The 16,032-nt window shown below is 42.8% G+C and overlaps 1 protein-coding gene across 1 annotated transcript in view; it reads right to left on the bottom strand.

The window, feature by feature from the left end:
• LOC309565289 (uncharacterized protein) overlaps positions 1-16,032 on the bottom strand; it is a 153,258-nt gene that overhangs the window by 98,546 nt on the left and 38,680 nt on the right. The window contains exons 11-13 of the mRNA XM_082270189.1: positions 15,403-15,552; positions 15,161-15,233; positions 14,278-14,459 (exon numbers count right to left, since the gene is read on the bottom strand). Coding sequence (XP_082126315.1) covers positions 14,278-14,459; positions 15,161-15,233; positions 15,403-15,552 — 405 coding nt within the window. The remainder of the gene's footprint in view (positions 1-14,277; positions 14,460-15,160; positions 15,234-15,402; positions 15,553-16,032) is intronic.

Raw genomic sequence — 16,032 nt, 5'->3', positions numbered from 1 at the left:
TATATTAAAAAATGCCCAGTGGGCAAATTATAAGACAGCAGGGGATGGACAAAATACTAAATTACACTATGGGTTTCTAATTCTTCATTCAGGCCATTTGGCGATATAGTATTTAGCTGCAAAAATTAGGGTGCCTAACTTGTCAATTTATTTCCCATGGAAAAACGTATTTTTCAGATAAAAAATAGGACCAGTGTCACTATTAAGCAATTCATTACCTGTTCATCCGCAATTCATTACCTGTTCATCATGTATGTCATGCGCTGCCCTTGTAATCTCTTGTATGTGGGCCGTACCATACGGACTCTACGTAAGAGAGTAGGATAACACCGGAGATTCATTCAAAAGGGGTGTGATAAGCATAGCGTGCCCCTACATTTTTTGTCCCACCATAACAAAAATATTAAATGTCTGGACGTTATGGCTATCGAACAAATATCAGATATAGCCCTAACCGCCAATAAAAGATATTCTCTTTTGTGTAAACGTGAAACGTTCTGGATCTTTAAGCTAAATACTTTATCGCCAAATGGCCTGAACGAAGAATTAGAAACCCATAGTGTCATTTAGTATTAAGTCTGTCCCGTTGTCTTACAATTTGCCCAATTTGACATTTTTAAATATATTGATGTTTTAGATGTACTAATCATGGGTATGTGTATGTAATATCTCACAAAAGTGAGTACACTCCTCGCATTTTTGTAAATATTTTATTATATCTTTTCATGTGACAACACTGAAGAAATGACACTTTGCTACAATGTAAAGCAGTGAGTGTACAGCTTGTATAACAGTGTAAATTTGCTTTCCCCTCAAAATAACTCAACACACAGCCATTGATGTCTAAACCACTGGTAACAAAAGTGAGTAGACCGCAAGTGAAAATGTCCAAATTGGGCCCAATTCCCCCTCCCTGGTGTCATGTGACTCGTTAGTGTTACAAGGTCTCAGGAGTGAATGGGGAGTCGGTGTGTTAAATTTGGTGTTATCGCTCTCACTCTCTCATACTAACTTTTAATAACTTTTTAAATGATATTGGGTCTGAGATTTAAAGTACCATTTTAGTCTTTGCAGATGACACCAAGCTTTGCAGTGGAATAACTTCTTTACCGGATGTCTCCAATTTACAAGCAGACCTCAATGCACTGTTTCATTGGGCAACTATGTTGCAAATGAGGTTTAATGTTAATAAATGTAAAGTTATGCACTTGGGGGCTAAGAATATGTATGCAGCGTACATACTAGGGGGAGTAGAACTGGGGGAATCTATAGCGGAGAAGGATCTGGGTGTTCTGGTAGATCCTAAGCTTATTAATAGCATGCAATGCCAAGCTGCGGTTTCCAAAGCAAGCAAAGTCCTTTCTTGTATTAACAGAGGCATGGACTCCAGAGAGAGAGATATCATTTTGCCCCTGTACAAATCATTACTAAGACCTCATCTGGTATATGCAGTTCAGTTTTGGGCCCAAGTTCTTAAAAAGGATATCGGGGAACTGGAGAAAGTGCAGAGAAGGACAACCAAACTGATAAGAGGCATGGAGGAGCTCAGCTATGAGAAAAGATTAGAGGAACTGAATTTACGTCTAGAGGAAAACAGATTCAGTCTCCAAATACAGAAAGGTTTCTTCACTGTAAGAGCTGTGAAAATGTGGAATAGACTCCCTTCAGAGGTGGTTCTGGCTAGCTCACTAGATTGCTTTAAAAAAGGCCTGGATTCTTTCCTAGGTGTACATAACATAAATAGGTACTAATATTTATAGGTAAAGTTGATCCAGGGTATATCCGATTGCCTCTTGGGGGATCAGGAAGGATTTTTTTTCCCCTGCTGTAGCAAATTGGATCATGCTTTGCTGGGGGGGTTTTTGCCTTCCTATGGATCAACTGCGGGTATAGGATTGTGTATATGGGATTGTATGGTTGGGTTTTCTTTACTGCTTTTTTTTTGTTTTTTGTTGGTTGAGCTAGATGGACTTGTGTCTTTTTTCAACCTGAACAACTATGTAACTATATATACTGGTCACTGGAAGTTCAACAGCACCTCATGGCAATGAACTCTCTGAGGATCTGATAAAAAGAATTGGTGCTCTACATAAAAATGGCCTAGGCTATAAGAAGATTGCCAAGACCCTAAAACTGAGCTGCAGCACAGTGGCCAAGACCATACAGCAGTTTAACAGGACAGGTGCCACTCAGAACAGGCCTCGCCATGGTCGATCAAAGAAGTTAGGTGCACGTGCTCAGCGTCATATCCAGAGGTTGTCTTTGGGAAATAGATGTATGAGTGCTTCCAGCATTGCTGCAGAGGTTGAAGGGTCAGCCTGTCAGTGCTCAGACCATATGCTGCATACTGCATTAAATTGGTCTGCATGGCTGTCGTTCCAGAAGGAAGCCTCTTCTAAAAGATTATGCACAAGAAAACTAGCAAACAGTTTGCTAAAGACAAGCAGACTAAGGACATGGATTACTGTAACCATGTCCTGTGGTCTGATGAGACCAAGATAAACTTATTTGGTTCAGATGGTGTCAAGCGTGTGTAGTGGCAACCAGGTGAGGAGTACAAAGACAAGTGTGTCTTGTCTACAGTCAAGCATGGTGGTGAGAGTGTCATGGTCTGGGGCTGCATAAGTGCAGCTGGAACTGGGGAGCTACAGTTCATTGAGGGAACCCTGAATGCCAACATGTACTGAGACATACTGAAGCAGAACATGATCTCCTCTCTTCGGAGACTGGGAAGCAGAGCAATATTCTAACATGATAATGACCCTAAACACACCTCAGGGATGACCCCTGCCTTGCAAAAGAAGCTGAGGGTAAAGGTGATGGACTGGCCAAGCATGTCTCCAGACCTAAACCCTATTGAGCATCTGTGGGGCATCCTCAAATGGAAGGTGGAGGAGCACAAAGTCTCTTAACATCCACCAGCTCTGTGATGTCGTCAGGGATGAGTGGAAGAGGACTCCAGTGGCAACCTGTGAAGCTCTGGTGAACTCCATGCCCAGGAGGATAAAGGCAGTGTTGGAAAATAATGGTGGCCACACAAAATATTGACACTTTGGGCCCAATTCGGACATTTGCACTTAGGGGTGTATTCACTTTTGTTGCCAAAGCTCCCGCTCCCGGCTTTCACCACCATATGCCGCCGGCTGTTCCTTCTCTTGCCTTCCTGCCTAGCTAGACACACAGCGCCTCCAGTGGCTGACCGCGGCTTCCCTTCCATTCACCGCTGGGAACATCAGCTCGCGCCAGTGACATCATCACTAGGCTGCAGCACTCGGCTTCACCATCCTGCTTCCTCGCCCAGGACGGCCACACTGTGTTTCTGGAGGTGGACCGCGGCTCCCCTGTCATCTACTGCTCAGTCCATCGGCTTACAGCCCCTGGTAGAAAGCACAACAGGAGCAGCCATTTCTTCTCTTCAGCCCCTTGAGCACCAACACTTTGCTCCCTGATAGCCGCAGGATTGACTCCAACTTGGCTCATTCCATTGGCCTGGGAACCTTGCCTCCACCTCAGGGTTAAAAAAAAACGGGCAGCATATGGCTTTGTACCTATGGCTACAATGTACTTATTTCCAAATTTTTCCCTTCCCCTCCTTTATGTTAATAAACTGAAATTCTTGGAAGTTTTGAAAAAGCACCAGCGTATCCATTGACTACAGTCCTAAGTGCTTTTATGAGAATTTCTTTATGTGACTATTCTGTCATACTGTCATACACTACACACTCCTCTCCTGTACATACTGCCCACTGTCATACACTTCTCTCCTGTACATAGTGCCCACTATCAAACCCTCGACAGTCCTCTGCTGTGCATACTGCCCGCTGTCATACACTCCATACTCCTCTCCTGACATACTGCCCAGTGTCATACACTCCTCTCCTGTACATAGTGCCCACTGTTATACCCTCCACATTTCTCTCCCTTATTTGCACATACTTCCCACTTTTTTACCCTCTCCTTCCCTATGCCTCTTACCCTCAAAGACAGTTTTTCAACATTATATTGAATATCCTCAATGTTCCCAACTCTAGAATGGGCACACATTTGCTAGTTCAACTAAAGGAAATCTTCTCAGTTTTCATATGTGTTCTGCCCATTATTAGTACTCATGTAATTTTGTGATTACTACTGTGATGTATAGAGGAACATGGGGGGTTTCAGCTACTCTAGGTATAGCACTGGTAAAAAAAAAAGTGTCCCTGAAATTTTTTTTTAAATGTTGGCAACTATGCACTTGGACTATTGCCCAAGGACCTCCCGGACCCTGTGATATTAAAGCTGTAGAAGAACTTTGCTAACATTACTTCTTTTTAGAGGCCCTGAGGTGGATTATGCCATAATGTACCAGTATGCACAGCATATTAGCACATTACGGCACACTTACCTGTCAAACCAAGCCCTCCAGTGCTGCATTGTGATCAGTCTGGCAGGTCCTGGGCGCTTCCACCTTCAGCTGGTCTTCCTTCCAGGTTCTGTGCCTTCGGTCACTTGCCTTGGCTGGGCAGCTTTGATGTTACTCCCGCCCATGCTCATGAGCATCCTCTCTCTCTCTCATCCCCCCTCTCTGTCTCACCCACCTCCCTTACCCCTCACCCCTCTCTCTCACCCCCTTTAATTTAATTTAATTTTTTTTAACAAAAAAAATTATTTGCATTTTCGTTTTTTTTTTTTATAAAAAGCCCCACTAAAATCCTCAGCACCACGATGCTCTTATTCAGGAGATATACACAGCCAAGAACTCAGCATAGGGATGTTAGGAACTCTTTATAATGGGCAAAGCAGGTGAACAGACATTGGAACTCAGCACAGGGATGGTGGAAACCCTTTATAATGGGCACAGCTGGTGAACAGACCCAGGAACTCAGCACAGGGATGGTCGGAACCCTTTATAATGGGTAAAGCTGGTATACAGACCAGGGAACTCAGCACAGGAATGGGGATGAGAGCTTCCATGGTTATGTGAGCGTTGGGAGAAAGAGGCGTATTATGTACATGGTATCCTGCCAGAGATCTGCACAATAAACATTACTGACTGGCGGCTGTCCAGGATCGATACCGATCTCTGTGAGTACATGAAATCCTGGAGCGTACCCAGAATCCTCCCTAATAACACCTACTGTGAGTGCCTCTGAGGACAAAGTACCTGCTGGGTCATCTGGGCCAACCAATACAAGTACCAAAATAACATGAATATTGGCAGCAATCAGCATTGATATGGAGCAATATAATGATAATCTCCGACCTCACTATGATACAGCACAATATTCATTTATTCCAGGGTGGTGGGGGAAGGGTCCTGTTTCCAATCCAACCATTGGATGCCACCATCTTCTATTTGTTGTAAACACAGCTGATCACTCTTCTCTCTGGAATGATCACAGAGCACCTGTGATCCTTCTATATAGGAACACAGGTCTCTGTGATCATTTCAAAAGCCCAACCCCCATACAGTTAGAAACACTCCCCTAGGCTCACATTTAACCCCTTGATCACCCGCTGTGTTAACCCCTTCCCTGCCAGTGTCATTATTACAGTAACAGTGCATATTTGTAGCACTGATTACTGTAGTAATGTCACTGGTCCCCCCAAAAGTGTCAACAATGTCAGTCAGGGGTCCGATCTGTCCGCCGCAATGTCGCAGTCCTGCTAAAAAATCGCAGATCGCTGCCATTACTAGTAAAAAAAAAAAAACAATAAAAATGACATAAATCTTTCCCGTAGTTTGTAGACACGATAACTTTTGCGCAAACCAATCAAAATACACTTATTGTGTATTTTTTACCAAAAATATGTAGCAGAAAACAAATTGGCCTAAAATGTTAAATTGTTTTTTTTTTTTTTTTCAGAATTGTCGCTCTTTTTTTGTTTACAACGCAAAAAATAAAAATCGCACAGGTGATTAAATACCACCAAAAGAAAGCTGTATTTGTGGGACAAAAAGGACGCATATTTCGTTTGGGTACAGCGTTGCGCAATTGTCGGTTAAAGTAACGCAGTGCCAAATCGCAAAATAGGGCCTGGTCATTAGGGGGAAAGTCTTCCAGTCCAGAAGTGGTTAATGATAGAGAGGATTTGTCTACTCCAAGCTCGGCATCTTGCTTTTTATGCATTATAAAATACAGATACAGTAATCCCCTGCTACATCGCGGTTCAGTTTTTGCGGTCCCGGTAATTCGCGTTTTTTTTTGTAATGTTATTTTACTATATAAATCATTAAAAATGAAAGATTTTTGTGTTTTTCATAGCTCTTGCTCTGTCTCTAAGTATCTTTTATGTGTTTAAATGAGTTTCTATTGTTTTAAAAGTGTGTTTAAAGACCTTAAAATGCTTCTACACGTTCAGTGACAGTAAAAAAATCATGCCTACAATGCATTTTAATAGGGTTTTTCTATTTCACGGAATTTCACTTTTCGCGGCTGGGTCCGGAACGTAACCCCCGCAATGGAGGGGGGTTTACTGTAATGATTACTTTATAACCACCACTTGCAGCCAGTAGGTGGAGCTGTTTGCAACTTCTGGACAGAGAAGGGAAGGATTAGAGCTTCTGGCAGGTTTTAATTGCTGGGAAAATTCATCCTCCTTATTTGTCATGGTGTCACTGAGACAGAAAATGATGAGAAATCAGACATTTTGAGTTGTCACCAGAACAGGATCAGAGGAATCTTTCCATGGGGACACTTTCTCCAGTCTGTTAAGACTTGCGGTTGAGGAGCGACAAAAACGTGCTATTGAGCCTTGTTTTTAGTGCCCCCCCCCCCACTGCCTCCCTAAGCTGTAAAGGCAGTGGACGGGAGGTGTTCACGTGCCACAGTTGGGATGCTTTGCACCAACAGAAAAATGTATTGCCCCTGTCGTACTCGGCAGGCAATTTTGCTACAGAACACGACCCTTTCAATGAATGGGGATGAGCCATAAACACCCTGTACCGCATGCAAAGCACATAGTTGCATACTTGTCAACTGTCCTTTTTTTCCTGGGACAGTCCCTGGAAATAGGAGCCTGTCCCAGGTAATTTATATTGTCCCTGGAAGCGCCTGTTAATTGGGCTGCCCATAAATGTTACGCAGAAGTAGTGCAGCTGAATGGGAGACTTATTCCAACTCTGCTACGATGGCCTTAAGTTTGAAATTCCCTTTTTAATTTCCTGTAATTCTCTCTATATTGAGTAGACTCTATAATCTGATAAATAGGCAAGATTAGTTATGCAGAGTGGGCGGAGCTTCAGGGAAGTGGGTGTGGTAATTGATAGCTGTGCTGCAAAGTGTCCCTGGAAATTTTTTTTAAATGTTGGGAACAATGTAGTTGCAGAGCATTGGTGCTTCATTTACAGGATAAAAAGTATCCTGTAAAGAACACAGGCAAAAGAAAGCCTTGAGGGGGGTGAAAAAATACAAAAGGGGAGGTACCAAAATATGAATATTTATTGTGCAACATGTGCAGTCAATAATTAAAAAAGGAGGAATCACATGAACAACATATTACAAAACAAGGCATAAATAAAAACATGTACTGAAATATTGCGTCCGGACGCCAGGTACTTCTTGGCATAAAAGGCAGGATTCCCACGGCAATTAGCCATATGAAGAATTAACCAAAATGATAAATTGGTGAATGCCTCTTATGCCAAGCCCCTGGGTGCTTGAGCTGGAATGCATAAGAAGATAATGGAAGGAATAAGTTGAAAAAAAGGAATAAAATAGGTGCTGTTGCTTCCTCACCTACTGTGAAATGCCTCTGAAGGTTTTATAGACTCTGCAGTTCAGACACAAGGTGGGAGATTTACTTTACTTTGTAGAGATCACTTTTATTTTCTGTTGTGTCTCCAGGATAGGAAATGAAGGGAAGTCTCCTCCAGGAGACATAGGCATTAAAAGGAAATCTTAGCTTTCGCCATTCCTTACTCCATCCAAAATGATATATGTAAACTTTAGGGCTTCACCCAAAAAAGAAAGTTCCACTTTAAGTCCTCCTCCCCCCTCCACAATTAAGATGCCGGCGCCAGGAACCCAAAGCCTAGGAAAGAACTAGCCCGCATGAGGACAGCGCTAGATCCTTGGATAGGCAACTGTCCTGTTATTCAAAGTCAGCAGCTACAGGATTTATACCTGCTGACCTTTCTTTTTTTTTTTCCAGAGTGGAGAACCAATTTAACTAGTTGCAGACTTTGGGCGTGCTACACACCCACAAAAACGTCATCCTTGTACACAGAACGTGTGTGGCATGCCCAGTCTCGCTGCCCTGCCTTTGCCACCCCCTCCCAGTATACTGTCATTGTCGGCTAAGATTAATCAGAGCCAGCATTAAAGTGGAGTTACACCCATTTTTAACAAGTTCCTCTGAACTCAAAGCCCACCCGCAGTTAAGTCCTAAATAGATATTTTTTTCTATTTTTTAGTACTTCACAATACTTTTTTTTTTTTTTTAATACGAGGTGCCACTTCTCGTCCCAGTTGCCTAGGCATTGTCATCATTGGGTGATTCCCATGGACTCATGGGATAACAGTGTCATCTTTGGGAAGCCTAATGGCGAAATTTTGCAGTATTTTAAAACAGGAAATGATGCAATAGGAGGAGTTAGGCCCCATTTTAGATGAATTGCTATGGCAACCCGTAATCCACAAACTGCGCAGCACAAAATCATTACTTCGCAGGCGCGAGATCGGGAGGTGCATGCTGGGTAGTCAGATTCACCTAATCCTGGAAATATACAGGAGCGGGCTTCAGATGCCCACACCCTTAATGGCACCTGCCTGCTTCCGATATCCTGAAAGATATTACAGATTTAAAAATAACAAGGATGGACACAGTTATGACAATAAAAATACTATAGTATAAGTACTAACAATCATGGAGGAGCTTTTATCAAAAAATTGCATATGGGGACTGAAGCTCCGCTTAAAAAAGTCGGCAGCTCTAGCTGTCAAAAAAAATGGTCTGAATCGGTGTTTATAAACAACATTTCTCCAGACCCCAGTATACAAAGATATCAAGTAACATATTGTTACATTTGTATTTTTCTGTTCATTCATCTGCAGCAGATGAAAGGGATGAACTTAGATCTGCAGATGATGTCAGTTAAGCAACCAGTCAAGTAAAAAAAAGTTTTTGCTTTTGTTATTTATAAAAACAAGCGGGCGGATCTCCTCACTCGATCCCCGACGATCGGGGAAGAGCGGCGGTGATCACTGCCTCTCCTCCCCTGGCCCGACTCCCACTTTGTCTGAATACAGTGGGAGCGAGCCTCCGGCGGTGCGCGCGTGCCGCCCACAAGGGGAGGAGTCCAGCGACGTAGGTCTACGTCGCTGGACGATAACGAGCCACTTTGCCGCAGTACGCTCCATGTGAGCGGTCGGCAAGTGGTTAAGCAGCCCATAGATGCACTCTAATGGAGAACACTAATACAGCTCTCTAATACAGGAGGTGTGTTACTGGCCAGATCACCAGATGAAAACAGAGAGAAAAAAGCCTAAAAAAATTAACTAATGATAGGTAATCTGCAATATATTAAATTTTTGGGTTTAATACTGCTTTAGTTTTGCTTTACGATTACTATTTACTACAGCCACTTGTTTTCTCTATTTAACAGGACAGTGACAACACAGGAGAGCAATGAGAAATGGACATGTTGTCACCCCAAAACAGGAAGTACCTGAACAAGGACCATTATGGTAGGATCACTAATGATTATTCTAATGAAAGCTGCTGAAAAGATTGAAAAAATGTCTTTTGAAAGGATATTAATATATTAAATCTTATATAGTGGTTTGGTTTAGGGCTCGTTCACACCACAATGCACAGAAAATGCATGCTCACACAAACTTTATATGGGGAGGAGGGAGAGCCACCTCTTACCTTAATTGCAGGGAGGGAAACTTTGGCTTTTAAAAGCAGACATAAACTTTGTTGGTGGGGGAGAGCTTTTGATCATAATCTGCAAATTTGAAAAGCACTTACCTTTCTGTGCTCCAGTGATGACAGGTCCAGGCAACTTTCACCACTGCATCATCCATCACATTCTACTTCACTGCCAATTATTATGGGTCCTGCTGCGTACTTCTTCAGATATTGGGTAGTTATTGATGCACACGCACACAGGAGTTACAACATTCCTGGCAACTGACAGATTCCAAGAATGAGCTGACAGTGTACACTGCAGGGTGTCCCTTACTATGTAACTCTTACTCATTCACCTGAGGGCCCCCTTGCTTTTAAAGGGGCTTCCAAATTCTGATAAGCCCCCAGATCCCCACAACCACCGAACCAGGGTTGTGGGAAAGAGGCCTTTGATCTTCCTCAACATGGGGACAAGATGCTTTGCCAGGGGGGCCTCCCCAGCATGGCATCCTTCCCTAGTATTGAAGGCACGTGGCCCGGTATGGTTCAGTATAGGAGGATGCCTATGTCTTGCGACTGGGGGGGGGGGGGGCAACCGCAAGTCTAAACAAAGCTTAATTGGCGTAATTAGAGCCTTCAGGGCCCCAATGCAAGAAACCATAAAGGGCCCCCCGGACGGGGCCCTTCCTTCCCAGCCTGGTGGCGGAACGCCAGGGCCGGTCGCAAGTGCGAAGTTTGTGTGGTAGTTGTGCCATTGGTGTCAGTAGTTTTTTATTTTAATTCAATTTTTCTACCATTTGCTTTATTCATTTTTTTTTTTTTTTTTACAATATTATTTTTTATTCTTTACAATTTTTTAGGAGCCCCATTGGGGGGCTTTGGTGAAATATCAGGAGTCTAAACAGACCCCTGATATTCCACCTTTGAGACACAGCTTTCCATCTCCTTCTCTGAAGCCTCAGCTGCACAGAATAAATGGATAGGAATAGCTCTGTACAGAGCTTAAAATATAGGAAGAAGGAAACCTAAGCGCTACCAGTGAGGTACAGAATAATGTGGGGTCAGAAAATGGTGAATATGGTGGAACACAACATACTGAAAAAGATATAATAGGAAGAGGGAATCAGCGCTTCTGACCAGTGTGAACGTAAGAATAAAAAGGATAAGTATAAAAGATGATGTTGAGACAATGATAATAAAAGGCAATAAAACGACAATCCAAGTATGACAATGTGGACGATATATAAAGTGCTAAAGAGCTAGTAAATAAATCAATAAAGTGATCAGTGCCAAATATAGATCATAAAAATGATGGAAAATAAATATTAATAATGACTGTGAGCAACAGACCGGTTGCACAATATGAGTGATATATAAAATCAATATCCTGTGCAGGTGAAAGTGCAGCTGATATTCAATGGTGCAAGATAATAATCAAAAGTGCAAAAATAATGGCCAGCATAAAAATGCTGTGAGATGCCTAGATGCAACAAAATACAAAAAAGTATATATAAAAATATATATAACACAAAGTCCCAAATAAATACCGTATTTTCCAGCGTATAAGACGACTGGGGGTATAAGACGACCCCCCTATTACATGATCTACCGGTAATACTTATACTTAGGTTACCTTGGAGATATTATACTCGGTGTATAAGACGACCCCCCGTTTTTGGGGGATTTTTTTGAGGTTCAAAAGTAGTCTTATATGCCAGAAAATACAGTATGAGCATAAAATAAGGTGCTAGTAGTATCAAGTGAAGATGATAAAAGTTCATATGTGATCCAGTGACATATAAAAGGAACACTTCCGGTGACAGCCAAGTGCGATTATTCGTGAGCTTAGAATCCAAATTAAGTACAATGGCCGCTCACCTCCATTAACACTCAAATGAGCGTTTTGGTGTAATCAATCACCATAGGGGACCTCCAGACGTTCTCCAATGATATAGGGGGCTTATGGATGTGAAAGAATAGATCTTCAAAAATATAATGCTCAATAAATATTCCTTTCCATAGGATCATCACTCAGGCAGATATGGATCGGTAATAGATCTAGTAGATTCCTGGGACACTCACTCATCAAAAAATTATAAGAGGGGGGCTCTCATAGTGTAGTAAATTCAGTTTAATGTAACACAAAACATAGCAAACTTACAGTTAAAAAGGAAGAGATGCGAGCTGTAAACAGCAAACCACCAGTGATGCGGTATGTTCCGCTGTAGACCGGAAGTGAAGTCACCCGGGTTCTCCCGACGCGTTGCGTCACAAACACACATGACTTTCTCAAGGGTAAGCCGATGGGTGACTGTCTCCGGACATATAACAGGTAAAGGTTACCAAGGGAACCAATTACAATAAGGACACCATATGCTGTTAACCCATACATGGCTGGGAAGAATCAAAGCTTGCATTTAAATAACAATGTGCCATATATATATATAAAGGGAATGAAAGTTTGGAAATGCCTGCCAGCTTGCCATTCATTCACATACTGAAGCATTGTAAACACAGAGTCAGTGATCGGTATGGATCACTGACTCTCCATTCAGAAAAGGCTTCATCCTGACAGATCCTCTGAAGCAGCCAGTGGGAGAGGGGAAGGGGGAACCTTGCAGAGCTGTAGGGACGAGGGGGGGCAGCAGAAAGAAGCTGCATAGGAGGAGCTGTGGAGGTAGCTGCATATAAAGGAACCAATCCCTTCATTTCCCCCCACTTCTCCTCCTCTCCCTCCCCCAGGCATTCAGCGGCTTCAGGAGGAAAATGAAGAGACGGGTTCTTCTATGCCGGTGTTTTTCCATCTTTTTCCAGTCAGGGCATCTTCAAAGTATTTTCAGTCTGGAGGCCCCCCAGTCTAACGCTTGGTTCACATTACTGGAACCATGTCCTGTGGTCTGATGAGACCAAGATAAACGTATTTGTTTCAGATGGTGTCAAGCGTGTGTGGCTGCAACCAGGTGAGGAGTACAAAGACAAGTGTGTCTTGCCTACAGTCAAGCATGGTGGTGGGAGTGTCATGGTCTGGGGCTGCATGAGTGCTGCCAGCACTGGGGAGCTACAGTTCATTGAGGGAACCATGAATGCCAACATGTACTGTGACATACTGAAGCAGAGCATGAGTCCATCCCTTTAGAGACTGGGCAGCAGGGCTGCATTTCAACATGATAACGACCCCAAACACACCTCCAAGATGACCACTGCCTTGCTAAAGAAGCTGAAGGTAAAGGTGATGGACTGGCCAAGCATGTCTCCAGACCTAAACCCTATTGAGCATCTGTGGGGCATCCTCAAACAGAAGGTGGAGGACCCTAAGGTCTCTAACATCCACATGGAAAAGGACTCCAGTGGCAACCTGTGAAGTTCTGGTGAACTCCATGCCCAAGAGGGTTAAGGCAATGCTGGAAAATAATGGTGGCCACACAAAATATTGACATTTTGGGCACAATTTGGAGGTTTTTATTAGGGATGTACTCACTTTTGTTGCCAGCGGTTTAGACATTAATGGCTGTGTGTTGAGTTATTTTGAGGGGACAGCAAAGTTACACTGTTATACAAGCTGTACACTCACTACTTTGCTACAATGTATAGTATCATTTTTTCAGTGTTGTCACATAAAAAGATATAATAAAATATTTACAAAAATGTGAGGGGTGTATTCACTTTTGTGTGATACTGTAGACTGAAGATATACCTGTGGGGATGTCCTTCATTTTGGGGCTGTCTGTTACAGGGGTTCCCACCATCCCTGTGTTGAGTTCCTTGGTCTGTACACCTGCTGTACCCATTATAAGGGGTTCCCACCATCCCTGTGTTGAGTTCCTGGGTCTGTACACCTGCTGTACCCATTATTATTATTATACAGGATTTATATAGCGCCAACAGTTTGCGCAGGGCTTTACATTGTGAGGGAAGACAATACAGTTACAATACAATTCAAAACAGGAGGAACTAGAGGGCCCTGCTCGTTAGAGCTTACAATCTAGAATGAGGGGTCCAACCATCCCTGTGCTGGGTTCCCGGGTCTGTACACCTGCTGTGTCCATTATAAGGGGTCCCCCACCATCCCTGTGCTGAGTTCCCGGGTCTGTACATCTGCTGTGCCCATTATAAGGGGTCCCCCACCATCCCTGTGCTGAATTCCCGGGTCTGTACATCTGCTGTGCCCATTATGAGGGGTCCCCACCATCCCTGTGCTGAGTTCCCGGGTCTGTAAACTTTCTGTACTCATTATGAGGGATTCCCATGGAATAAAACAACTCTGCTGCAGGAGAAAGACTCTGTAGTGGTGGTGGAGCTGAGAACATTATTTCCGAATCTCCAAGAGATATAAAAAATATAAACCAGCCAGTCTCTACCCACAACTAAAAAATCAACCTTTAGTCACATTTGAAATGGATATTTGCTCAATTATTGTTTAATCTAGAGGGATCTAAAGCTCGCTGTGCTCTTTCGCCTCCTCCAATATCTTCTGGATTTTCTCAGGGAGAACTTTGGTCCAAAATTCATATTTTGTGTCTTTCAGCCTCTTAGCGGCCTTCTGCTTCGGCTGAATATCAATCTGCAGATAATCTTCATCCTGGTCATACCGCGGCCACTCAGGCAGGCCGGGTCCATTGGGGTCACTAAAATAAGATGGATAGAAATTATAATCAGTATAAAAGGAAGAGTGAATTCTGCACCAGAGGAGCTTACATTCTGAAATTCACACAGTAGTCACATACCTTTATTATAACTTTATGTAAAGAATAAAATAAAAAAAGAAAATGAACTAATCACATCTGTCTCATTACCAGATGAACTTACGCACTATTGTCCCCCCTCCCCAGTCACACACTATTATTATACATTTATATAGCTCTGGCATATACCACAGTAATGTACAGAGAACACTGAGCCAGTCACATCAGTATTTGCAGCAGAAGAGCTTACACTCTAGTAGTACAGACAGGCAGATGCCTCGATTGGGTTTATGGATTATGGGAGAAAACCTATATTATCACAGCAAGATTTTCATACACTATATGGATAATATTAGGAACGTAAACAAAGACCCCAACATTGCAAGCCAGGAGGATTAACCACCAAGGCACTATAAAGGGCTCTCTCCCCCAGCTCCTGGGTGCACACAACATTATGAAATACCAGAGCTGTGATTTTCTTTACAAGTTCATTGATAACAATGCACCATTTATAATTAATTATGACTGGCTATTTAGATTTTTGTATAAGCCCAACCATGACTGGTTCTCTTTAATGGTCCAGTCTGGTGTCAGGCCCAGCAGTGTAGTCTCCAGCACCTGAGTCCTAATAATTTGAGTCTTACCCGGTCCGAGCAAAGTTGGCCCAGTACTTCATCATGATTTTACTAAGGATCTTTTCATCTTCTTCTGTCTGGGCTGCTGTAGAGAGAAGAATTGACACAATCTGTAAGCTTCCACAGACGCCAAGATACAAGAAAGTGATAACCAGATATCAGATAGTTTATAGATAACCAATCACTGAATCAGCCTAGAATTCTGTGAGGTGAATGGTAGAAGGGGCAGTTCCTGGGGAAGTTCGATTTACCTGAAAAGAGACTATAGTCGTCGAGGAAGGGTCCTCCGATCACGAAGAAAACCACATCGCCATGGTCGGCCTTCACAAAATCTGGCTTAATATCTTTAAAGAAAGATGGACGACGGTGGAACTCATGGAAGTAGACGGGATATCCAGAATCTGTGAGAGGATGATGGTTTAAGCCTGGTTCACACTGGTGCGATTTTAGATGCGACATTGCATGATAATGGGGATCACATTAATTTCAATGGTGCCTGTTCACATCAGTGCAACGCAACTTTGGGTAAGGGTCCTGTGCTACTTTGGTGTGATGCAGCGTGATTTTGCGCCCTATAGACTTCATTGAAATGCATCAACACATCTACATGCATTTTTATGTGATTCCAGTGCATTCTTTCCCCTACAACTATTCTCTTCCAGAAATCACAATAGTTTAAAAATCGTGTGAAAAACTGATCAAAAACACACTAAGTCCTGCTGCAGTTTAGTTACATAAGTTCAATGGAAATCAGATGAAATCGCAGTTGCACTATTGTAACCAGGCCTTACTGTCAAGATGAGAATGCAGATGAAAAAAGCATTTAAATTGGAATTAAACCCAAACCATCACCTAATCTAATAGGCAGGGCTTCAAGGACT

Source organism: Pelophylax lessonae (genome assembly GCF_965119305.1).
Source record: "Pelophylax lessonae genome assembly, chromosome: 10".
In the NCBI taxonomy this organism is placed as follows: Eukaryota; Metazoa; Chordata; class Amphibia; order Anura; family Ranidae; genus Pelophylax; species Pelophylax lessonae.
Note: the sequence above shows the minus strand (reverse complement) of the source record. Positions and strands in the feature narration are given on the sequence as shown.